Raw genomic sequence first — 24,235 nt, forward strand, 5'->3', positions numbered from 1 at the left:
TACCTTGAAAAAGACCTGAAGCCAGTTTGTAGAAGTGGCACTTGGCTTGGTGACCTCCTCAGGACAACCTAGTGTGTGTCCGTGGGTCTTGAGACTGTAGGGCCCCTGCACCTCTTTAAGGCAGCTCCCCGTGAGCCCCGTAGATGAAGGCAGATGAAGACTTCAGTCTCAGAAGTCATCACGACCAGTATGGAGCGCCACGCGCAGGCACTGACCTCAGCCCTTAGCCTTAGATGTCCTCTGACCCTTAAGACAAACCGAGACTGGGTATTATTCTCCCCACTCCACAAATGAGCTGGCCCTGCCTGTGGTGACCTCCCATTCCCAGTCCCACCCAGCCAGTAGAAGGTGAGCTAGGATTTAAACGCCGCCCTCCAGATGTGGGCCTAAAACCAGGCCTCTCTGTTGCCTGCCACTTCCTTTTGTGTTTAAGGAGATTCCTGATGAAACTTCCTTTCGAAGGGTCTATTCTGACAGGGCTGAGCTGAGGGCTGGGGAGAGGGCTGACTCACTCAGGAACTGCCTTTGGCTGGAGGGCCAGCAAGGGTCTGACACAGAGGCACCAGGTCAAGCCCAGGTGTCCCAGAGCAGAGGGGAGGCACGAACTAGGGCCGGGGAAGCCCATGTGGCATGTGAGGTGGGCACAGCGCCCCACTTGAAGGAGATGTGAGAGGAATAGGGAAGCGTCCAGGGGAGGGGCCGGCATCCACAAAGGCATTAAGTCCATGTGAGCTGTTGAGGGTGGGGGTGCAGGAGACGAGCGGAGCAAGCAGAGAGGTCTGGACTTCACCCAGAGGCTGAGGGAGCAAGGGAAGCGGCAGGGCCGGGCAGGGTTCACGCGCTTGCTCCACAAGGATTCACCGAGAGCCTTCGAAGTGCTGGTAGTGGACTCAAAGGACCCAACAGAGACTACTATCCTGCAGCCTTGGGCCTCACAGATCATACAGTCATATGAACTGGTTGTTAAAAACCAGGACAGATCTTTAGATAAGAGTAGCTCCTTCCTCTACTTCAGAACCCTCCAAGCCTTCCCATCTCACTGGATGTAAAACCCAAAGCCCCTACTTCAGCCACAAACCCCATCCCCCGCCTCTCTGCCTTGGATCCCCCTTCTTTCTCTGTGGCTCATTCTGCTCCATCTCACAGGCCTCCTTGATGATCTTCAAAAATGCACCAAGCCTGCTCACACGCCCCAGAGCCTTTGCACTGACTGTCCCCTCTGTCTGGAAGGCTTTGCCCGAAACATCTTCATTTCTTACTTCCTCCCTTCTTTCACGTCTCCTCCCAAGCGTTGCTGTGTCAGGGAGGCCCTCCTAACTACTCTGCCTAAAGAACATTCCCCTCTGCTCTCCCCCTCTCCTACTTTACTTCTCCCCACAGCACGCGGCACCACCACCCTATCATCCTTTTATCTGTTGTGTGCTCGTCGTCCCACCAGAATGTCAGCTCCGTGACAGCAGGGCTGATGAGAGATGGTGCTTGATGCCTGCTGTGGAGCAAATAACCAAACACACAGTCCTCACAGTAGCCACAAGACGGCATCACCACCCCATGCTGAAGAGGAGGAAACTGAGGCATGCAGAGGGTCATACAGTCCTCGGTCAGCTGGCTGTAACTGGCAGCATGGGGAGCTTCACTCAGGCCTGTCAGATCCCAGCCCCTCTAACCTCTGTGCCCTCTCTCTCCCCTGCCTAGACTTTGTGAATGCCCTCCGGGCAGGGAACGGGGCTGGGGAGCCTGGTGCTCCCCGTCCCCTGACAGCTTCCAGCCTGCCGTGCGCTGGGCAGCTCCTGGGTGCATAAATAGAGCCAGAGACAGCAGGGGTTCCCTGCTTGTTCCCGCTGTCCTCCAGGACCCACAATGGCGCCTGGCGCCTGGCAGGCTTTCAAGACTTGTAGGCTGATGAGAACATGCATTTAGCTCTTCCTCTGTGCCAGACATTATCCTCGCTGTTTAACACACATACTTCATCTAAGCCCCACCAGGACAGGAGGAGGAAGGAGCATGATTACCCCACTCAAAGATGAAGCAGCAGAGTCACAGAGGGTTGGAACCTGCCCAAGGACCATGCAACAAAGCCCGAAGCAGGGCGTGTAACTACTCTGATGCTGCTTAAGGGAGGGCCCTAGGGGCAGCTCCCAAGCTGAGGTCTGAAGAAGGAGTAGGAATCAACTGCGGGTCAGAGTTGGGGGCAACACGGGTCTGAGGTTAGGCCTTTGGAGTCTGAGGGTCTAGAACCCCAACCACACGCCTCCAGCAGCCCCGGCGCTCAGCCTATTCCCCTGTCCTGGGGGCGACCGCTCTACCCTTCACTGTTCTCAACTCCCAGCCCGCACGCCGGTCTCCCCGGCTCTCCCCCTCCTTGCTACCCTCCAAATCATGCTTTACAAAAAGCAGAGAGGAACTAACAACATGGAGAAGTTGCCAAGGCTCTAGAGCCTGACAGAGCCCTCCCGGTCTCTGCCCCAGCCTCTAGTCCCTGAGCCCTTCATGAAGGCTGACTGGATGACCCCTGGGGTTGGTGACCAAGGTCATAGTCCCAGAAGACTCTGTCTCTAGCCAAGATCTGGAGAGTCTTTACTCCGAGGCCTCTCTTCCTGGCTCTGGTTGGCAGGGCCCTGGGTAGACAAGCAGATGCCTCTGCCCTCCCTGAGGCCATCTGCCTTCCCACAGCCCTCCAGGCTCATTGAGGGGACAACTCGCTCCCTCAGAAACCCAGGGGCACATCCTCAGACACTCAGAAGGCCAATTAGCACCTGGCCTGTTTCTACGCTAGCCAACACATCTTCTCCAGCTTCATGGTGGGACTTCTCTTAGAAAAAAGAAAAACGATTGAATAAAAACGCATTCATACTTTTATTGAGCACCTACTGTGTGCCAGGGCCGGTACTGGGCTCTGGGTTGCAGTGCAGTATGCTGTGGCCCTTGGGCTCTCCTGGGACGTCACCCTGAGTCTTTTCTCTGAGCAGAGCCTCCATCCAATGGGGTGTCAGGAAGACGCCCCCTTGGCAGCTGTGCAGAGAGAGGCTGCCGCAGAAGGGATGAGGCTGGAGGCAGGAAGAGCAGGCCAGAGACTAGGCTGCCTGCACCAGGCCCCAACCTTGACAGCTGGGAAAATGTAGGAAGAACGGACTGGTCGTGGGGACCTAGGGGAGAGCCCAGACACTGGACACGGCTGTGCCTCAGTGCCCTCCCCTGTTGGGAGGGCGGTATTCATACTATCTGCCTGGCGGAGGGGGTCTTAGGATTGTTACAACAGGGCCTGGCATACAGTAAGCACTCAAAAAATGTTGGCCATGGCCCTTTCACTATCTGAAGCGAAAGAGAGGGGAAGGGAGGAGTCACCGCTGACGTTCAGGAGGGTACTGGCAATCAAGTGTCAGCTGAATCTGTGGGAGTGCAGACTGGGCAAATCTCTCCCAGGAGCTCCTGGTCAGCAGCAGGATGCAACAGCATGCTAGCCGATCCTGAGGTTACAAACAGCCACATCTGGCAGGATGGAAACGATCACTTGGCTGGTATTGCTAGGATGTGCGTTGGCCACGTGCAGTATGGCTCCTTCCCAGGAGGTGCCTCCCAACACACCCCGTGTGGGGGCAAGACACTACAGCCTGTCCACGTAGACAGGAGGTAGAAGGGGGTGTGGACAGAGGGCTCCTGGTTAAAGGTCCTTGTTCTTCAGCAATTTTATGCCTTGAGAAGATAGCTTTACAAGGAAGCCTGTAAAACCTACAAAAAATCCCAAGCCAAGATGAGAGCAAAGATCCCTGAAGGCATCACCAAGCTGGCATGCTGAGCTAAATCTAATGAGGCAAATTTAAATGGGCACAAACTGTGCAAAAGCCAGTGACCCAAGAGCAGAAGAGGGAAGATCTGACTCAGCATAAGCAAGTGGGAAAACACTGAAGGTTTGTTGGCAGTGAATTCCTAATGAGCCCATGAGGAACACACACCCTGAGTAGACGCTGGGAGGTTCCTGTCACTCCTGCAGGTCCGACCTCCCTGCAGTCAGGAACCATGGGCCCTTCCAAAGTGACACTGTCCAAGAGCTCAGACAGAAGGGCTGGACAGAAGACAGCGAAGAGCAGCCCGATATCTCTCCCTCCCCAGACTCTCACCCCACAAATGCATGATCCAAATTAACGTGGATAAATTTGTGGGTGAATCCTTTGCTCTCCAAACTTTTGCTACTCTCTATCCCAAACTCAAACCCAATAGATTTGGATACAAAGGACACTTGTATACATGATTTTCAAAAAAAATACGAAAATTAGAATGAAGAGGAAATAAGAGTAGAGAGAGCAGATGGAGCCCAGAAAAGAAGAATACAAAGAAAGGAGCAGGAAGCTGCAGCTCAATGTTCTGGGGGAGCCCTGGGTCTCTACTGCACACTGCAGCTCTAAGGAGAGGCTGGAGGCAGCAGAGGCATGGTGACCGCTGACCATGCAGTGGGGGTCACAGTCTGCCCTGGCACCAGACTGCAAAAGGAGGAAGGGGATGCAGAGCCTGCAGCTCCGCCCACAGTCCTCTGCACAGCCAAACTTCACGGAGGAGCTGTGTGTGTCCCCATCTCCTCTTTACCTTCCCACTCAGTTCTCAGACTCATGAATCTGGCGTTGGCCAAATCACTCCACCCAAACAGCCCTCACTAAGTCATCAATGACTTCCAAGTCCCTAAAGCTGATGCACACTTTTCAGTCTTCATCTCATCTGCCCTCTCAGGAGCATTCAATGCGGTTGCTGCTCTGTAGCCTTGAAATATCCTCTGCCTGTGGCTGCACTAGCCCAGCCTTGTCAGGCTTCCTCCCGTCCCAGTGGACATTTCTCTTTTATGTCCGTTGCAGCCTTGTCCTGCTCTTCAAGGCACAGTGGCCTAAAACCTATGGTCTTTCATGCATTACTGATTCCTGGGTGACCTCATCCACTCGCATAGCTTCATTTGCCATCTAGAAGCTGATGACTCCAAAATGTATCTTTCCAGCCCACAAAGCAGGTTCTCCCCTGGGACCCAGAGCATTAACCACTGCCTCCTTGACATAACTACTTGGAGGCCTCAGTGGCACCTGATCTCATCAGCACATCCAAACCTGATTCAGGATCTTCACTCTAAACTTGGTCTTCCCCCCTACTGGGCTGGTGTAACCAGCAGCTCCAGCACCCATACCAGAAACTGCGAGGCTATCCCTGCTCTCACCCATGCAGACCAGTCCATGTGGTACCCGCTAAACTTTTCTCAACTCTGCCCACTTCTCCCCACCTCCACAGCACCGCCCGCGTCCAATCCACCCTCACTGCTTGCTTGGATGACTGCAGTGGCCTCCTTAATACGCTCCACTCAGCAGCTCTTTCACCTCCAATCCATTCCCACACCCCCTTCCTTAAAGCTCGTCAAGGGCTTCCCAAGGCCGTCAGGATGAAGATCAACATCAGTCCCATGGCCACAAGGCTCTATCACAGCCTGGGCCCTCTGTGCTTCCCCAGCACATACGTCCACTCTCCTCTATTCTATCACACAAGCCAGCCTCTTTCAGTTCCTTCAGTGGAGCACACTGCCCCCCAGCCTCTGCAAAGGCTATTCCTTCTGCTGGAAAGCTCTTCCTGCACCGGAGACCACTCCTTCACATCATCTCAATCATCACTTCCTCAAGGAAGGCTGCCCCTGAGCTGACTGGGTCTACCCCGCCCACTACATCCTCTCCCAGCACCACGTGTGGCATTCATCACAGTGGTAACTGACACTTACATGGGATTATTTGATTCACAGCTGCTCTCCAGTATACTGTAAGGTCCATGAGGAAGGGACAATGTGTGATTATGATTAGCACTGAACCCACAATTCCTAACACAATGCCTGCTACACAGTTGGTGCTCAATGTATATTTTTTGGAGGAAAGAAGCACTGGTACAAAAGGAAATAGAGATGGTGTATCAGTTAGAGTTCATGTATATTAAGAGATTTATTCTAAGGAATTGGTTCATACAATTGTGGGGGCTGGCAAGTCGGAAATCTGTAGAGCAGGCCAGCACACTGGAAACTCAGGCAGGATTTCTGGGACAGTGTTGAGGCAGAATTCCTTCTTCCGTGGAAAACCTTTCTCTCTTAAGGCCTTCAACTGATTGGATGAAGCCCACTCACACAATTGAGGATAACTTCCTTTACTCAAAGTCAACTGATTATAGAGGTTTATCACATCTGCAAAATACCTTCACAGCAGTGTCTACACTAGTGTTTGACCAAACACCTGGGCACCGTAGCCTAGCCAAGCTGACACACACAATTTAATCATCACAGATGGCAAAGACCAAGGAATGGCGTCAACCCAAGGAAAGGCCAACAGTGGGGCAAGAATAAATGGTGGGAGAGGACTGAGAAGGCAGTGATAAGCTTATTTTCATGTGCTGGAGGAGAGCCAAGCAGAGGTGTTCTATAAAGAGCAGAGGGTATGGAAAGATCTGCCCCACTGAAGAGATCTCAGCCCTGGTCCCTAGGGCCAGAGTGACTCAGCCAGGACTACAGTCAGGGCATGAAAGGAGGGTGGGGGCAGGCCCCCATTGTGAGGTCCAGGTGGAATGCTCAACCCACACTGACCCCAGCCCTGGCTTATCTTCAATCCCATTCACATCCCCACACTCCTACCAGGTGTGCCCTCTGACTTATATCTCCTGTTTGAGAGCGGATGCCTGCAGAACCAGTGGAGGTCACAAGGACACAGCCTCCCTTGACTCCCAAGGTCAGGTCCAAAAAGTTCTCTCTGTAGATAGCTCTGAAAAAAGGAAGCACAATAAGAACTAAGAGATCTGAGTTCTTGGAACCTGATGAGAGGAATGCAGTCTTGGGTTCTTGAAGGACTATAGTCAAGAAAATTCAAGGAGGGGATGGCCCGGTGGCGTAGCGGTTAAGTTCACACACTCCACTTCAGCAGCCCAGTGTTCACAGGTTTGGATCCCAGGCATGGACCTACACACCGCTCATCAAGCCATGCTGTGGTGGCGTCCTACATACAAAATAGAGGAAGACTGGCACACATGTTAGCTCAGTGGCAATCTTCCTCAAGCAAAAAGAGGAAGATTGGCAATGGATGTTAGCTCAGGGCCAATCTTCCTCACCAAAAAAAAACAAAGAAAATTCAAGGAGCTAGAGAATAGAGGTGTGGGCACAGAGGAGACGCTACCAGGGGATTTGGAATAGGGGACCTGAGTCACCAGAAATAGAAACTCCAAGCTATAGGGAGCAAGGTGCTTGGACAAGGGAGCCCTTGGCCAGCAGTCAGAGAAAGGCTCTGAGCTGGAGTTGGAAGAAAGCATGGTCCAGTATCCAGGTGTCCAAGAGAGAATGTCCCCAGGAGAAGGCTGACAGGCTAAATCCAGGTATGCCCAAGATCCCAAGGCAAGGGCACCCTGGCCAGGAAGGTGGGTGATGAGTTTTTGTTCAATAGATATTCACCGATTACCTACCTGTACTGCACCAGGCCCTTTGCTGGATGCTGGTGAGTCACACAATCCCTGCCCTCAATATAAAGTGAGCAAAACAGCTTTAAAGAGCTAACTGCACAGAGCCGGGTAAGTGCTGACAGAGGAAAGGTCTGCAGGGGAGGCCTAGAGGGCAGCAATTAGCTTGCCATGGATGAGAGGAAGCTTCACAGAGGAGGCATCTTGAGAACGAAGTTGGCCAAACAGAGAAGGGACCAGTACATTCCAGGCCAAGGCAGGGCCTATGCACAGGCCTGGAGGCATGGAGAGCTGAGCCTGTTAGAGCAGAGAGGGCAAGGAGGAGGGCACAGCCTCTGACCTCACAATACCCAGGGCCCACCAGGCCAGCCTTGCTATTTGCAAACTCTGGCGCCCTCCTCCAGCCCGGGCAAGGCCCGGGGCCCTGGGCAGCCTCCAGGTGCAGTGCCCGCCCGTGGGCTGCACCCTTCCCGCTGCCCTGGGGCATGTCTTTACTCACCAATTATGAGGGGCTTCGGCATCAGATCGAGAGGCTGGTGCGGGAAAACGAGGAACTGAAGAAGCTGGTGCGGCTTATTCAGGAGAATCATGAGCTCAAGTCGGCGATCAAGACGCAGGCGGGTGGCCTGGGCATCAGCGGGTTCACCAGCGGGGTTGGCGAGGCAGCGGCTGGCTCTTCCCAACGCCAGGGTAACTATTAGGGGCTTGAGTTCAAGGAGATCGGGGAGGGAAGGGTGAGCCTGCACCGAAGAGGAGAGACTGTGTGCTGAGGTCTTGGGAAGTCAGGCAGAGAGGGGCATAGATAGTAACAAACTTGTGAGAAGGTGGCACCACCATGAGGGGAGGGTGAGGACACAGGACCATCAGGATGAAAGGGCAAAATGAGGCACCAGTCCCATCCACCTGATGGTAGGAGCCCCAGCCCAAAACCCTCCTCTCAGCTAAACTCCCAAGCAGCTCCATAGACTGGGAATTTCCCAGGCTCCAGAATCTAAATGTGCTGCCCTACTGGCTCCAATATGTCACTCACTCCCAGCCTCCCCAGCCATCTCCTCCATCCCTTACCCTTAGCACCTCCATTACTCTCCCTCATTACTCCCCACTTAGGGACGGCCAGTAGGCCATAGACAACCCAAGTCTAGAAGTCAGTAAGAGAAACCAGGACTGAAGCATGAGGTTTGGGAATCATTAGTGTCTGACAGAGGCCTGGGGCTGGAGAAAACTTACAGAGTAGGATGAGACAGTAGAATGGGCAAAGAAGTTACAGGTGTTTGCAGAAAAGCAGGTGAAGTGAAGATCTGCAGGGTTAGGCCTGGGGCATAGGGACTGAGCCAGGAGGGCGCTCAGAGGCCAGCAGGCCAGAGAGGCTGAATGTGGTGACAGGAAAAAGGAGGTGCCAGAAGAATGGAAAGCTGTGGGCAGAAAGTGTTTGGCACTGAAGATATCAGAGGGGGAATTTCCAGGGGTGGCAAGGTCCTATGTGTGGCAATAGGAGTCAGTGGCTGTCACAGTGTGCTGGTGAAGGTTACATAGGGCGAGGAGGTGACAAATGGTGGTTGTTACATCCACATCTCTCCTGCTCTCTACAATGTCCTTCCTATCCTGAAGAGGGCTGTGTGCTCTCCTTTCCAAGGCGGACTTCTACATGCGTGCTCAGAGCCACTTACCCTTGCAGTGACCTGCCCTGTCACAGGCCCTGCACTTCGTCCTGCCTGCTGGCCATCTGCCTCTGTTCACAATCAGGCGTGAAACCATCCTCCTTCCCTGAGAGGAGGACTCCGTTCTTTCAGTCTCTGCCACGTAAGCCTCTACAGCTTGGCAGCGGACCCTGACACTCTGCTGTTCTAGAAAGGTCACAGGTGGCTTCCCAGGTGCCACATCCTTCTCAATGTCTGCATGGCATTTGGGACTGATTACCCTCCTCTTTCTGAGTTCCAAGAGCACTTTCAGCCGGGTTGTCCACTCCCTGGCTCAACTTAATTGCTGCTGCTTCCAGGCTGCCTCAGGCCCTGCCCTCTACCCCCAGCCAACCCACCTGCTATGGGCTTCAACCTTACCCTAGAAGTGGAGATGCCCTCAGAGGATCTTGCAGACCCAATGAGTCCCGGAACTTAGATGACTCCAAACTAGACACATTTCTGATTAAGAACTGGGCCTTTCCACCAAGACACTGAACCCCCCAGGTCTGCGTTCCCATCCCCACTACCCTACTTCCAGCTCAAAGCTGTCTTCCCTTTACTCTTGAAAGCTGCCTCCCCCCACTCTCTACCCACTGGGTTCCATCCAACCTGGCTGTGGCATGGAACCTGTCTTTACAGTCCCTCCTTACTGATCACAAGCACACAGGTCCCTCTCCTTTGAAAGGTTGTATCAGTAATGACTTGGAGATAACAGACAGGGTGACAAAAATAATACGCATAGGGAGGCACAACGTTTAAGAAAGCTCACAGTTTAAGAAACCAGACTCTGGTTTCCCAGTCCAGGCTAACCAAGCAAGCCTTCTCCTTTTAGGTTTGATTCTTAAGAACGTCATTGGACCACTTCTAGTCTTCCACCTCCTGAAGGGTCAAGCTTAGGGAGTTAGGAGAGGCTTTCTGAACGAAGTGAGCCCAGACAGCGGGGAGAGCACACAGCCCTCTTCAGGACAGGGGAAGGGGCATTCCAAGAGGAGGAGCAGCAAAGCCCCGGACCTGGGGGTTGCAGGAATGAGAACTAGATCAGTGTGGTTAAAGCCCAGGCTGTGTATATGTGTGGTATGTGTGTGAGAGTGTATGGGTGTGGGTGTGAAGTGAGGTGTGTGTGAGCACGAGTGATATGAATCACCCATCTATTGTCTCAGTCATTAGCAGGGGTGTGTGTGAGCATGTGAATGTAGTGTGCAAGTATATGTGGTCTGTGAGTGTGTATTTGGATTGTGTGGTATATGTGTAGAATGTGTGGTGTGGGTGTGCAAGTGACTGGAGTGTGCATATGTGAGAATGTATGAGAGTATGTGGCATGCATACCTCAATAGTGTGTATTGTGTGAGTGTGAGAAAAATGCGTGTGGCTGTTTGCATGAATATGTGTGGTATGAGTGTGTGAGAGTGCAGTATACGTGATGTGTGTGAGTGTTTTGTGAGTTGCTGTGTGTGATAGTGTCTGAATGTGTGTAAGTATGTGTGGTGTATGTGTGTGATGTTTGTATTTGAGTGTATGTGTGGGGTGCATGTGTGTGTGTTGGGGCCAGTGAGAGGTGAACAACGCAGCTCCAGAGATCAGCATGGGTCAGATTGCCAAGGACCACAAATGACATGTTAAGGAGCTTGGACTTGCTCCTAAAGGCAATAAGCAGACACTGGTAGTTTCTAACAGGGAGTAATCGTGCTTGTGCTTCAGAAAGTTCATTCCAGCTGCTGTGGGGAAAATGGATTCAAGAGAGACAACAGTGAGGCAGGGAGATGGGTTAGACTGAGGCCCTTGCAGCCATCCAGGGGGGAGATGATGGTGTGAACTAGTGGTGGAGAGAAATCAATTCAAGTTATTTAGTAAGAAAACTAACTGCTTGGATATGAGGGATGAAAAAAAGAGAGTCCAGAATGTGTCTGCTGCTCCAGCAGAGGTGGCAAATGTCCTGAGACTGCAAACTCTCATCCCCAGGCCCAGCCAAGACGGATCCCTGTAGTTGCCTCAGAGGATCTTTCTCCAGCCACTTCCTCACCCTGCCGGTTCCCCCGCCCGTTCCTTGTGACTTGCCTTCCTTATGAAGTCAGGCTCTTATTCTTGATTTGCTCTCCTAAACTTGATCTTCAGTTCCTCTTTCTGGGCCCACCCTTCTCTTCCCTTGTACTCTTGCACACAGCACTACCTCCTTACCCGTCCAGTCCACAGCTCTGGCCCATCCCCATTTAGGAGAAACATGGGAAGAAACAAAGCTTGGGCTTGTGGGTGTTCACAAGCGTGTGTGCCAGGCCCCTCGCAGCGCAGGACCAACCCCAGGTGGGAAGAGAAGGGATGCAGGATGAGGGTCAGAGGCCAGGGGCGAGCTCTCACCAAGCCACCACATTCTGGCACAGAACTCCAGAGAGTACAAGAATCCTAAATTCGAACCTGAACTTCCAGGTTGTTATGAAGGTTCATTTGTCAGGTAAGAGGATGGAACATAACTTAACAGTTTGTTAGCTAGACTGATAACTTTTAACTATTGCAACATACGGTATGCGGGCCTCCTGTTTGTGCTCTTACCCAGGGTGAGCCTGGGAGAAGGAAATGCAGTTTTGGAGGAAGCGAATGAGTTGTATTTTGGACAATCTGACTTAAGGCATCCATATGACATCCACGTGGAACGTCCAGGAAGCAGTGGCAATATGAGCCTGAAGCTCAGAGGAGAGGTCAGGGCTAGAGAGAAAAGATTCAAGACTTGTTGATAACTGAAGCTGCAGCAAGGGATGAGACCATCTGGGAAGAGAGAATACAGTAAGAAGAGACTGAGGCGCAAGTCCTGAGTCAGGATAGGTAGAGAAGCTGGCAAAGGAGCATCCAGAGAGTCAAGGGAAACTTCAAAAGTGTAATGTCACGGAAGCCAAGAGACAGCTTCGAAGGGAACAGAGTGTCAACAGAATAAAGACTGCCAAGAGGTCAAGCAAGAAAAGTGGTAAAACAAAAAAAAAAAAGTGCTAATGACTTGGCATAAATGACCTCGGTTAGAGTGATTTCAACACCACCATGGGTGGGAAAGGCCCACTGAGTGAGCAGAAGAGTGAGTGAGAAAATGGAGAGAATAGATGGTGGACATTTAGTTCACAAAGTGTGGCTTTGGGTGGGCGGGGGCAGTAGCTGGAGAGGGGCATGGAGTTCAGAGCTTCTTTTCAAGATGGCAGAGATCTGAGTTTGTTGCTATGTGGAGGGAAGGAGCCAGGAGAGACTGTTGGAAGATATGAAGGAGAAACGTGATACTTTATAGAGTGAAAGATGCCCTTAACTGAAGGAAGAGCACCTCTCCCACTGTCGGAGAAGGGAAGGAGGAAGGAAAGGGTGAGTGAGAATGCCAGGTGGGAAGCTGAGGAAACTCCAGAACCACGGCTTCAATTTTCTCTGTAAAAATGTCATTCTCTGAAAGCAAGGGTAGAGAGAGGAAGATGGAGAAGGTCTGAAATAGAGTGAAAATGGCAGAATGAACTGAGAGGAGAACCTGGGAAGTCCGTCTGTCAGTGTAGTGGGCCCAAATGGTGCTAGCATCTGTGGATTATAAAGGCGGGAGCCACCAACCTTCTCCAGCAGCATTCGGTTGGTGGGGTGGGGAGCAGGCTTCGGGGACGCAGGCAGGCGGAGCTGCTGATGACTTGCCAAGAGTTTGGGCACATCACAGAGGGAAGTGGAGACTGGGTTGGGCTGTCAGACGGGGGAAAATAAAGAGGCCAGTGCACTAGAGATCTAGAGAGGCTCAAAAACCAGGTGGCCGGAAGTGATCTTCTAAGCAAAGCAGAAAGTGCAACTTCACGGTCAGAGTGGGTATTCTGAGTGGCAAGAAATCAGTAAACGTTGGCTGTTGGCTGAATTAACGTCACAGCGAAGAAACAGACGCCAAGAGGTTTAGGTCTTGACCCAGTGAACGCGGAAGGTGGGAGGTGGAGCCAGGATGGGATTAGAACTGCAGGGCCTCCTGCTCCTGAGGGCTTGGGACTCGCTCAGAGCTCCGCACTGGGGTGTCTCAGGAGATAGAAGATGGACGGGGAGGCAGGGCTGTTGGAGTAGAGAGGAAATGAGGGCCAAACTGAGTGCGCAAGTCACTAAAACACTGACTGCTCCAAAAACTGGCTCCCGTCCCCACTGGTCAGACCTGGCTCCTCCACACAAAGGCGGTCAGGACAGGACAGGCAGTCAGGATGGGAAAAGCCGTCAGGGCAGGGCGGCTGCTGACCTCTGCTGCTCTTCCCACCTGGCACCCTCCCCCACTTCCCACAGCTTCCTCACCTAAGCCCATCCTCCTCCCCAGCCCCACTGCCTGCTGCCCCCTCTCCCCTCTCTCCTCTTGGGCAGGGAGCAGCCTTCTTCCTTTTTTCAGAAGGGCCTTTTACCACCCCTGCTCCCCACCACCTCCCTCCCCTCAAGGTCTGTCCACCTCCTCAGGGCCTCCTTCCTCCCCTCAGGACCCACGCCTCCCCCATCAGGACCCAACCATAGCCCCTCAGAACCCTTCTCAGCCCCTCAGGACCCATCTTCCCCCAGGACCAGATGCCCCGGGCCCAGGCCCAACCCCCACCCCTACCCTACTCCCTACAGCAGGAACCAACCCTGAGACCCCTGGACACATCCCACACAGGACACATGCCACTCAGGACCCTGTCCCCCCCTCAGGATCCCATCCCCCGCTCAGGATCTCTTCCTTGCCCTACGACCCCATCCCCTTCCCTCAGAACCGTGTCCGCCCCCTCAGGACCCCATCCCCCTCCAGGGCCCCGTCCCCTCCCTCAGGATCCCATCCTCCCCTCAGGATCCCGTCCTTGCCCTACGACCCCATCCCCTTCCCTCAGAACCCTGTCCACCCCCTCAGGACCCCGTCCCCCCCCCCCCCGGGGTCAGGACACAGTGCCCCCCCTCAGGACCCTGTCCGTCCCCTCTGGACCCCATCCTCCCCCGTCAGGGCCCCGTCCCCTCCCTCAGGGCCCCGTCCTCGCCCTCAGGGCCCTGTCCCCTCCCCCAGGGCCCCATTCTCCCCCCCCAGGAGCCCGTCCCCTCCCCTCTAGGATCCCATCCTCCCGGTCAGGACACAGTGCCCCCCTCAGGGCATCCTTCCCCCCAGGGCCCCGTCCGCCCCCCCAGGGCCCCATCCTCTCCCCCAGGACCCTGTCCCCTCCCTCAGGACCCCGTCCTCCCCGTCAGGACACAGTGCCCCACCTCAGGGCCCCGTCCCCTCCCGCAGGACCCCGTCTGCCCCCTCAGGGCCCCATCCTGCCCCCCAGGGCCCTGTCTTCTCGCCCAGTACCCCGTCCGCCCACTCAGAGCCCCGTCCTGCCCTTCAGGGCCCCGTCCCCCCCCTCAGGGCCCCGTCCCCTCCGTCACGACCCCGTCCTCCCCATCAGGACACAGTGCCCCCCCTCAGGGCCCCGTTCGCCCCCTCAGGGCCCCGTCCCCTCCGTCACGACCCCGATCCCTTCCTCACGACCCCGTCCCCTCTCAGGACCTGTCACCATCCCCCTGGCTCTGTCCCCGCCCCGTCCTGCAGCCCCAGCTCTCTTGGAACCCTCAGCTAGAGCCGCCTTCGCTCACCAGTCTCTCCTCGTGGGCCCAACTTCCCTCGTCGTCCTCCCGCGTCGAAAGCAACAGCGTCCCGCCCAAACCCCGCCCCGTCAGGTCCCGCCCCCACGCTCGGGCACCGCCCCGTCAGGGGGCCTTCTCGGCGCCCCGCCCTCTCTGGCCTGCTGCGGCGCCTCCTCCAACCTTGGCTGTCCCGGCCTCTGACCCCGCGTGGACTGGGGTCTCGGGGGCCGGGCCGCCCCTGTTCGCGGTGGGCCCGGTGTGGGCCTAGCGGGGCGGACGTCTGCGCCGGAGGGAGGAGTCAGAGATCGTAGAGGCCGGGAACGGGGCGCAGACTGGGGAGGGACCCCTGCGAGGGCCGCTGCACACCAGAGGGGGACCGGGCGCGGGAGATGGGCACACAGGACCGTGTAAAGGCGCATGTCCTGATCGAGGCGATGAGCGGGGGAGACCCGAGGAGGCCGCTGCAAAGTCCCGGCCTGGCGGCGGGAAGGCTGGAGCTGCCCCTGCGAGGAGCTGGCTTGGGGAGGAAATCAGAAGTTCGGTTAAACAGTTTAAAGCATTGTAAACTGCGTTTGTAAACCTTTAACTTCAATTGTCTGATGTAACAAACAAACCTTCCTGGACCCTAAATAATTCTTACATATAAAATATATAAACGCAGCTGTGGAAATTAACAAAAGAAACCTCAACTAAATTGGGGTCAGGAAGGCTTGTAGGCGGAGCTCTCACCCCCATCACACATGGATTATATCAGACAGGAAGAGACAGACACGTCTTCCATGGGAAGTAAAACTACTTTACTACTGTAGGAAGATTTCTCTCCCCGCCAGGCAACAGCCCAGTCAATGAGAAACGCCACAGCTCAGCCAATGAGAAGCCATTGCCGCCCTAACTGTTATTTTCCCCCAGTGGACTTTCCTTTAGAACAGCCCCTCCCTACTCCCCCTTTTCTCTATAAAAGCAGCTTCCCTCTTTTGTTCTCTGGATTTACCTATGGTTTGCCATAGCATCCACATCCTGAATTGCAATTCTCTTGGCTATTCCTGAATAAACTCGTTTTGAGGATAAAATAACAGGTGAATTTGCTTTTTAAGTAGACACAGCGCATCTAAAGTTCTCTTTAAGGTTCTAATACTGTGCATAAGCCTAGAAAGATTTCAACTCACAAATCTAAATCAATTGAATATAAATTGTAAATAATTTAAAACAATTAATTACTTGTACATTTTGCATTAGAATACAAGGCTGTAGGACTGAAATTTCTTCAACAGAGTCTTGGCCCTTGGCTCCTGTTAGCTCAGAACACTCGTATTCACACCTGATGTCCTGGCACAAGTATTATTAGTGTTCCCCATCTCCCAGCCAGAGATATCAGCAAGGCTGCTCCTGAGAGTCTAATCAGTGACGCTGATGGGTTGCAAACCCTACGGACACTGTGTCCATGACTGAGGCCATTACAGTCTTGGCCCTGAGCAGTGGACACACACTTTGTGCCCATAGAGCCTGCAGTGCCACCCAGGGGTGCACTTAATTGGCCCCTGAACCATGAATGTGTCTTTCCCTAACTACCTGTGACCCCAATGAACCTTTTTTAAAATAACTTTATTGAGATATAATTCACATGCCATACAATTCACCCATTTAAAGTGTACGATTCAATGGTTTTTCATATATTCACAGATATGTACAAACATCGCCACAATCAATTTTATAACACTTTCGTCGCCCGCAAATAAACCCTTTAACCATCACATTCCTACCACCCATCTTCCTCAACCACTAATTTACTTTCTGTTTTTATGGATTTGCCTATTCCGGACATTCCATATAAATGGAATCATACATATGTGGCTTTTGTGACTGGATTCTTCCATTTAGCATAATGTTTTCAAGGTTTATCCATGTTTTAGCATGAATCAGTACTTCTAGGTAGGATTTGGGGGGGCTTGGGGTTTTTTTATGGATGAATGGTATTCCATCAATGGATGTACCATATTTTGTTTATCCATTCATCAGTTGATAGACTTTTGTTTTCTCCTTTCGGCTATTATGAATAATGCTGCTATAAACATTCATGTACAAGTTTTTATGTAGATGTATGCTTCCACTTCTCTTGGGTATATATCTAGGATTGGAATTGCTGGGTCATATGGTAACTCTATGTTTAACCATTTGAAGAACTGCCAGATTGTTTTCCAAAGTGGCTACACTATTTTACATTCCCACCAGCAACATATGAGCCTTCCAATTTCCTCACATCCTTGCCAATTCTTATTATCTGACTTTTTAATTGTAGCCATCCTAGTGAGCGTGAAGTGGTATCTCATTGTGGTTTTGGTTTGCATTTCCCTGATGACTAATGAGGTTGAGCATATTTTCATGCACTTTATTGGCCATTTGTATATCATCTTCGGGAAATGTCTGTTCAGATCCTTTGCCCATTTTTAAACTGGGCTATTTGTCCTTTTATTATTGTATGAGTTGTACGAGTTCTTTATATATTCTGGATACAAATCCATTATCAAATATATGACTTGCAAATATTTTTTCCCATTCTGTGGGTTTTCTTTTCACTTTCTTGAGAGGGCCTTTTGAAACATAGAAGCTTTTAATTTTGATGAAATCCAACTTACTTATTGTTTCTTTTGTTGCTCATGCTTTTGGTGTCATATCTAACATTCCATTGCCAAATCTAAGGTCAGGGAGATATGCCCCTATGTTTTCTTCTAAGAATTTTATAGTTTTAGCTCTTTGATCCATTTGAGTTAACTTTTGTATATGGTATGAGATAAGGGTCCAACTTCATTCTTTTGCATATGGATATCCAGTTTTCCCAGAACCATTTTTTGAAAAGATTCTTCTTTCCCTAATGAATTGTCTTGGCACTCTTGTTGAAAATCAGTTGACCATAGATGTATGGATTTATTTCCGGACTCCCTATTCTATTCCATTGATCTATATGTCTGTCCTTATGCCAGTGCCACACAGTCTTGATCACTGTAGCTTGGTAGTAAGTTTTGAAATCTGGAAGTTAGCCCTCCAACTTTCTTTTTTTCCCAATATTGCTTTGGCCATTTTGGGTTCCTTGCAAATCCATATGAATTTTAGGATCAGCTTGTCAGTGTCTACAAAGAAGATAGCTTGGATTCTGATAGGGATTGCATTGAATCTGTAGATCAACCTGGAGAGTATTGCTATCTTAGCAATATTAAATCTTCCAGTCCTGGACATGAGTTGTTTTTCCATTTATTTAGATCTTCTTTAATTTCTTTCAACAATGTTTTTAGTTTTCAGAGTATAAGTTTTGCATTTCTTTTGTTAAATTTATTCCAAAATATTTTATTCTTTTTTATGCTGTTTTCTTGATTTTATTTTTGGACTATTCATTGCAAGTGTTTGGAAATACAATTGATTTTTGTAGACCCCAATGAATCTTGCACTCTTCGTAGTCTGAGGACCACACCACTCCTTCAGATAGTAACATGTTATCTGATTCAATTTTGGATCTTATACGGCTGTGTCAGTGGTCACAGTATATAAGGTCATTTTATAGACACTTCCTTCTGTGGTCAGATTAAGCTTTCAGTGTTTAGGAGAACAAACTCAAGTCAAATAGACCTCAATTCCTATGCTGATCAATTTTTTTTTTCCTGAGGAAGATTTGCCCTGAGCTAACATCTGTCCCCAATCTTCCTCTTTTTGCTTGAGTAAGATTCACCCTGAGCTAACATCTGTTGTCAATCTTCCTCTATTTTGTATGTGGGTCACCGCCACAGCATGGCCACTGACAAGTGGTGTAGCTCTGCGCCCAGGAACTGAACCCAGGCCACCAAAGTGGAGTGCGCTGAACTTAACCACTAGGCCACTAGGGCCGGCCCCTGACCAATTTTTTTTAGTCATCAAGTTTCATTTCTGCTCATATACACATCATTTTCTTTATATTTACTGAACACTTTCTGTGGCCCAAGCACTGTTCTAGGCACTGGGAAACAGCAGCAAACAGACAAACCCCTGCCCTCATGGAGCTTCATTCTAGTGGAGAGAGATGGGATAAACCAATAAGTCAATGTAGAACATCTAGAGAGAGATAAGTTCTTAGTAGGAAACAGTCCAGGAAAAGGGGAAGGAACAGCTGAGGTAAAGGAAATTGGTGATTTTAGATGGAAGACCTCTCTGAGGAGGGATGGATGGAAGTGTGGGGGCTGGCTGTACACACTGGAAGAGTGTTCCAGGCAGAGAGAACAGCCAATGCAAAGGCACAGGCAAGAGTGTGCCTGGAGCATTTAAGGAACAGCAAGGAGGCCCAACGGGCTGGAGCAGAGGGTGTGAGGAGGAGATCAGGGGAACATCAAAGTCAGAGAGGTGACAGGCCAGACCACGAGGGTCCTTGAATAACCTAGCACTCAGAACTAGATGGTGAGTTGGTGGGCATTTTAAGTGGAACACTCTGGCTGATGTTTGAGGAAAAAGTCCAGCATCAGGAAACCAGCCAAGAGGCTCCTGCAATAATCCATGTGGGGTAATATTGGTGTGGACCAGGGTGGGGCGGTGCTGGTGGTCCACGTGCTTGATTCTGGATATATTTGAAGGTGTTTCAGGCAGATTGGATGCAGGGTGTGAGTGAAAGAGAAGTGTTGAGGCTCACTGCATGGAGCCTGAGCTCCTGAAAGGGCAAAGATGCCCATTGACAGTGTGCCAAGGCTGCAGAGGGAACTGAAGGAGTGCCAAACTGGAGTCCCCAGCAGAACCCCAGGAAAAAGTGGGTCAGGCCGTTGAGAGTGTGAGTCTGGAGTCCAGCCTGAGTGCGAGCAGGGTGTGTAGCTGGTCCCCAGTGCCCAAGCTGCATCAACTCACTGAGGAAGAGCAGACTCAGGGAAAGCTTGGGGCTGCCCCTAGGAAGGCAGATGAGTTGGGACCAGCAGCACTCGGAAGAAGCCAGGTCACCAGGAACCCAGACACCAAACCAAGACAGAATTTCAATAAGGAGGAGCTCTCCACTGTGTGAATGCCACCCACCAACAAGGAAGATGGAGCCTGAAGACCGAGGGTTGGATTCTACAACGTGGGGTCACTGGGGCCTCGATGCGTGTTTGGGTGGAGGGCAAGTGAAAGCTTGGTGGGAGACGGTGTCGGAGGGAAGAAGGAAAATGAACTGAGACACTGAGTGGGGACAACACCCCAGAGACATCCCAGAGGGACATCAAGGAGATCTGGGGTGGGGGGGTCAGTGAGGTGGAAACCAGATCACCAGGGCCCCAGAGACCCTGCGAGGGCCTGGTTGTGCTGTGAGTGAGGCACCACGGCACTCCTCTAGCTCCCTGGCTGTGCAGGGAAAGGTGACCTATGACTGTCTTCTCTCTCGCCATCCAGAAGATGCTGCCCAAGTGGTCCTTTCCCATATCATCCAGACCCCGGGCTCCTCTCAGGGGAAACAGAGGCCAACAAGGGCAAATGTCCCCACTTCAGTCTCCCTCGCCCACTTCATCCCTCTCTCTTCCCCATCAGGACTCTTTGACGTCTTCCCCAAATCTGCCCCACCAGCTGCCCCTTCTCTCTCAAGTTCTTCCTCTCCATGGGCTACTTCCCTTTGGCTCACCAGCGTTTTTATCTCTTCGATTCTAAAGCAAAAGTTTCCAAAAAGCCAAAGCAAGAAATCATAAAAAAGACTGGTTGATTTGATTACGCAATTTTAGTTTATTTGTTTGGGAAAAAATAACAAAACTTAAAACGAAAATAAAGTGGCAGGACATCTTGCCACACATTGTGCAGCGTAGCGTTGGCAGAGATTTAAGTGACATGCCCAGGGACTTCCAAGGGAATGTCAGAATGTTTCTGAGAGGTCTTAAAGAAGGTGGATTTGGCAGCATGCATTAAGAACCTCTAAAATGTCTGTTTACAGGGAAAAAATCAATAACAAAGATTTATGTACTAGAATTATTTGTCATTGGGAAAATTGGAATCAATTCAAATGCCCAACAATTGGAATTGGCTCAATAAACAATGACACTTGCACAAGCTGGAAGCCTCTGCAGCCACCATAAGTGCTGTTTTCAGAGAATGCTGCTGCTGGAGGCCACCGTGCTGTGGGTCCAGGAAGAAGAGGTGGGGTACACAAGGACATGGGCGACCCGTACAGCCACCACCCATTTGTGCGTGGCCTGGGAGCTAAGAATGGATTTCACATCTTTAAATGGTTGAAAGACAATCAAAGGAAGAATACTATTTCTTAACATGCAAAAGTACAGGAAATTCAAATAGTAGTGTCCATAATAAAGTGTTACTGCCACGCATCCACGTGCATTCATTTCCGTGCTGTCTGTGGCTGCTCTCGCACAAAAATGGCAGAATTGAGTAGCTGAACAGAGAGGAAATGGCCAGCAAAGCTGGAAATACTTCCTACTAGCCCTTTCCAGAAAACGTTTGTCCACCCCTCATCTATATTAATATGTGAAGAAAGTCTTCAAGGCAACACGGAGCTTTATAGTATGACTGACCGTGGGATAAAAGGGCTCCAGTGGTTTTTCACCTTTTCTTACTTTTCTGTGTTTCTATTCTTTCCCTATAATGAGCATGTACTGCTTTTATAACAAAAAAAAAAAGTGGAAGTTTTCAGTTAAATTGCACGCTCACAAAAACCTCCCCTGTACCCTCCCCCAGCTGCTGTGGGCCTAGGGGCCTTCTCCCCTTAACGTGGTCATTCAAGGGCACTCTCCCAGGAGAGCCAAGGAAAACGGGCTCCCAGGCCCCCACGCAGGGCTCCAGGAGTGTGAAGCGTGCCTGGGCCGACCAGGCCCCTTGCGCCAGCATCCACTGTTCACGGAGACATCGCAGGCAGGGGCCGGGCACACCAGTGGTGCCACGTGAGGCTCTAAGCCTGTTCTAGCTCTGGCCTCCCTGAGAGTCCCCCACCTGCTGAGGCTCGGCTGTCCCCAAAAGGACATGGTCAGGAGGCCCAGGCCCACTCTTCCTCACCAGGAAACAGAGGGGTCAACTTGGGGGTCCAGCTGCCAGAAGACCCTCCTCTCCTCAGCAAGGATCAGCAGCTCATTGCAGTGGGCACATTTGAGGGGCGGGCAGCTGTGAAAGGTCCTTGTGTGGGAGAGCAAGTGTTAGCTTCCTCCGAGGACCAAGAGACGAGGGGCCCGAGCCTCTTCTGAGATCCACTGAGCTGCACAGATCTCCCTCGGAGGTAGAGAGGTCGTTGTCCGGCCCACCTAAGAGGTGAAGCTCAGAGACGGTTGGTCAGCTCAACAGAGGCAGATGGGCTACTTGGTCCAGGCCCTGCCACAGCGGGGAGAGAGCCCCCAGCCCCAAGGGGCCTGCCTGGGGTCTCAGTGCTTTCTCTGTGTCCCCCAGGTGTCTTCCTGTCCCCGTCCCCGGCAGCAGCAAACGAACCTGTCCTGGAAGAAGTGGGGATAGTGGCTCTGGCACCCCTGGCCGACATGCTAAACAGTCCACAGCCTAGCTCCGCATCTGGACCCATCGTGAGCCCCCTGATGGGCCCTCTCAACACACTGCTGCCTGGCCCAGGGCCCACGTCCCAGAGCAGCCCACTCACCAGCCTTCTGACCGGCCCCCTGAGCAGCCACCTGGCCAGCCCCAGGGCACTGTCCCAGGCGGGCACACTGGCCAGCTCCCTGGGCCTGCCTTCCACTGGCCCCCTGACTCCAAGCAACCATCTGGCCAGCCCCAGGGCAGTGTCCCAGGCGGGCACACTGGCCAGCTCCCTGGGCCTGCCTTCCACTGGCCCCCTGACTCCAAGCAACCATCTGGCCAGCCCCAGGGCAGTGTCCCAGGCGGGCACACTGGCCAGCTCCCTGGGCCTGCCTTCTACTGGCCCCCTGACTCCAAGCAACCATCTGGCCAGCCCCGTGGCGGTGTCCCAGGTGGGCACACTGACCAGCTCCTTGGGCCTGCCTTCCACTGGCCCCCTGACTCCAAGCAGCCCCCTGATGGCCCCTATGACAGGCACGGTGGACGTCTCTCTGAGCAGCCCCCTGCTCACCTCCACGGCGGCCCCTCTAGGTGTGTCTCAAAACCTTCTGGCCAACCCCATTAGCAATGGGGTGCTGTCAGAGGCTCCAAGGGTGCGGCTGGCAGAGCCGCTCCAAGGATGCCCCTCTGGACCCCATCCCTCAGCCGGCACGGGGCCTGCTGCCACCTCCAAAGGTAGTAGGTGCAGGGGGAGGGGCAGCAGGGGGTCCTGGGGGGAGGGGGCCACCTGCCAGGCCAGTCCCTGGTCCTGCATTTCTCTAATCCGCCTCTTCTCTTTTCTGTCCCCCCATGTCACTAGTCCCACTCTCCACTGAGCACCCCTGGCCAACCCAGGACCCAGAGCCCCTCAGTGTGACATTTGTGGGTGTGCCCATCCAGACCTCCACCCCCATCGGTACCGGGGGCACTCCTGGCCCCATGACGGCCTTCTCCTACAGCCCCTCAGAGGCCCAGACCCAGCCTGGTGCCCCTCAGGGACAAGCGGTTCCTGCCTCTGACTCCACCTCCCCAACTGCCCCCCCCACTGTCACAGGCCTCCTCTCTGCCCCTACTCCCGCCCCCCAAGCTGCCACCAACCACACCCCCTCGAGCACCACCCACATTGCCCAGCCCATCCCCCACTGCCCCTCCCGGGAGCACCACTCCCCTACCCAGCCCTCACCCACCCCCCACTCCCCTCCACGCAACCGCCACTCCCCACCTCGAACCTCATCTTCCCCGGCTTCAGTCAACAACACCCGGGGTCCACGTGTCACGGAAACATCTCGGAAAAGCATCCTGGAGTTGGAGCGGAAGCTGGCCCACCGAAAGGCCAGCAAGTTCCCTGACAGCTCCCGAGGTCAGTGACGCAGGGGGATTCAGCGCGAGTCTGGTGGTCTCCCCTGCTGCCCTTGGAGACCTCCCTGGCACTCACCTGGGCTGCTGACCACAGCCACTGACCATTCCCTCCACCGCGTCTTGTCCCTAGATTCGAAGCAGCTGGCCTGGGAGAGGCTGGTGGGGGAGATCGCCTTCCAGCTGGACCGCAGGATCCTGTCCAGCATCTTCCCCGAGCGTGTGCGCCTCTACGGCTTCACTGTCTCCAACATTCCAGAGAAGATCATCCAGGTGTGTGGTGTCTGTCTCCCACTCACCGCCAGATGGCCTGCCGCCGGCACCTGGCAGGGATGGGGAGCAGGTGATCCCTCTGTGCCCTCAGGCACTTCCTCTCAGGCTGTCTCTGTCTGTGGATTGTGGACCTGGGTGTGTGATTGGGCAGGAACGATTTTTGGTCACAGTGGGTTCGTCTGTCTCCAGGTTTGAGCTTGCCCTTTCCTTTCGTTCAGGTGTCCTTTGGTTAGGTTCTTAATTTTAATGTGGTCAGAATTATCCACGTTTTCTTTTATCGTTTGTACTTTTCATGTCTTGCTTAAGGCTGGAGCAGTGGGGGCACAGGGGCGCTGCCTTCTTTCTTCTTGCAGATTGCCTCAGCCCCTCTAGGCCCTTCGCTCTTCAATATGAATTTTAGGATCAGTCCCTCAAGTTCCAGGAAAAAATCTAGTTCAAATTTTTAG

At 52.7% G+C, this 24,235-nt stretch overlaps 1 protein-coding gene and 1 long non-coding RNA gene across 3 annotated transcripts in view; one reads left to right on the forward strand and one right to left on the reverse strand.

Moving 5' to 3' along the window:
• On the reverse strand, positions 1-14,748 carry LOC131419690 (uncharacterized). Of its 2 annotated transcripts, XR_009223322.1 has the most exons (5): positions 14,697-14,748; positions 12,696-13,169; positions 7,949-8,153; positions 6,638-6,764; positions 1-246 (listed from the first exon to the last, which is right to left on the reverse strand). It is a non-coding gene; the product is annotated as an uncharacterized LOC131419690 (long non-coding RNA). The 2 variants fall into 2 exon arrangements; XR_009223321.1 differs by lacking the exon at positions 1-246 and having other exon boundaries at positions 6,555-6,764.
• SPATC1 (spermatogenesis and centriole associated 1) overlaps positions 7,935-24,235 on the forward strand; it is a 22,024-nt gene continuing 5,723 nt past the window's right edge. Inside the window, exons 1-5 of the mRNA XM_058565131.1 lie at positions 7,935-8,139; positions 22,044-22,279; positions 22,484-22,856; positions 22,981-23,520; positions 23,650-23,789. Coding sequence (XP_058421114.1) covers positions 7,935-8,139; positions 22,044-22,279; positions 22,484-22,856; positions 22,981-23,520; positions 23,650-23,789 — 1,494 coding nt within the window. The remainder of the gene's footprint in view (positions 8,140-22,043; positions 22,280-22,483; positions 22,857-22,980; positions 23,521-23,649; positions 23,790-24,235) is intronic.

This window comes from Diceros bicornis, chromosome 21 (assembly GCF_020826845.1).
Source record: "Diceros bicornis minor isolate mBicDic1 chromosome 21, mDicBic1.mat.cur, whole genome shotgun sequence".
Lineage (NCBI taxonomy): Eukaryota > Metazoa > Chordata > Mammalia > Perissodactyla > Rhinocerotidae > Diceros > Diceros bicornis.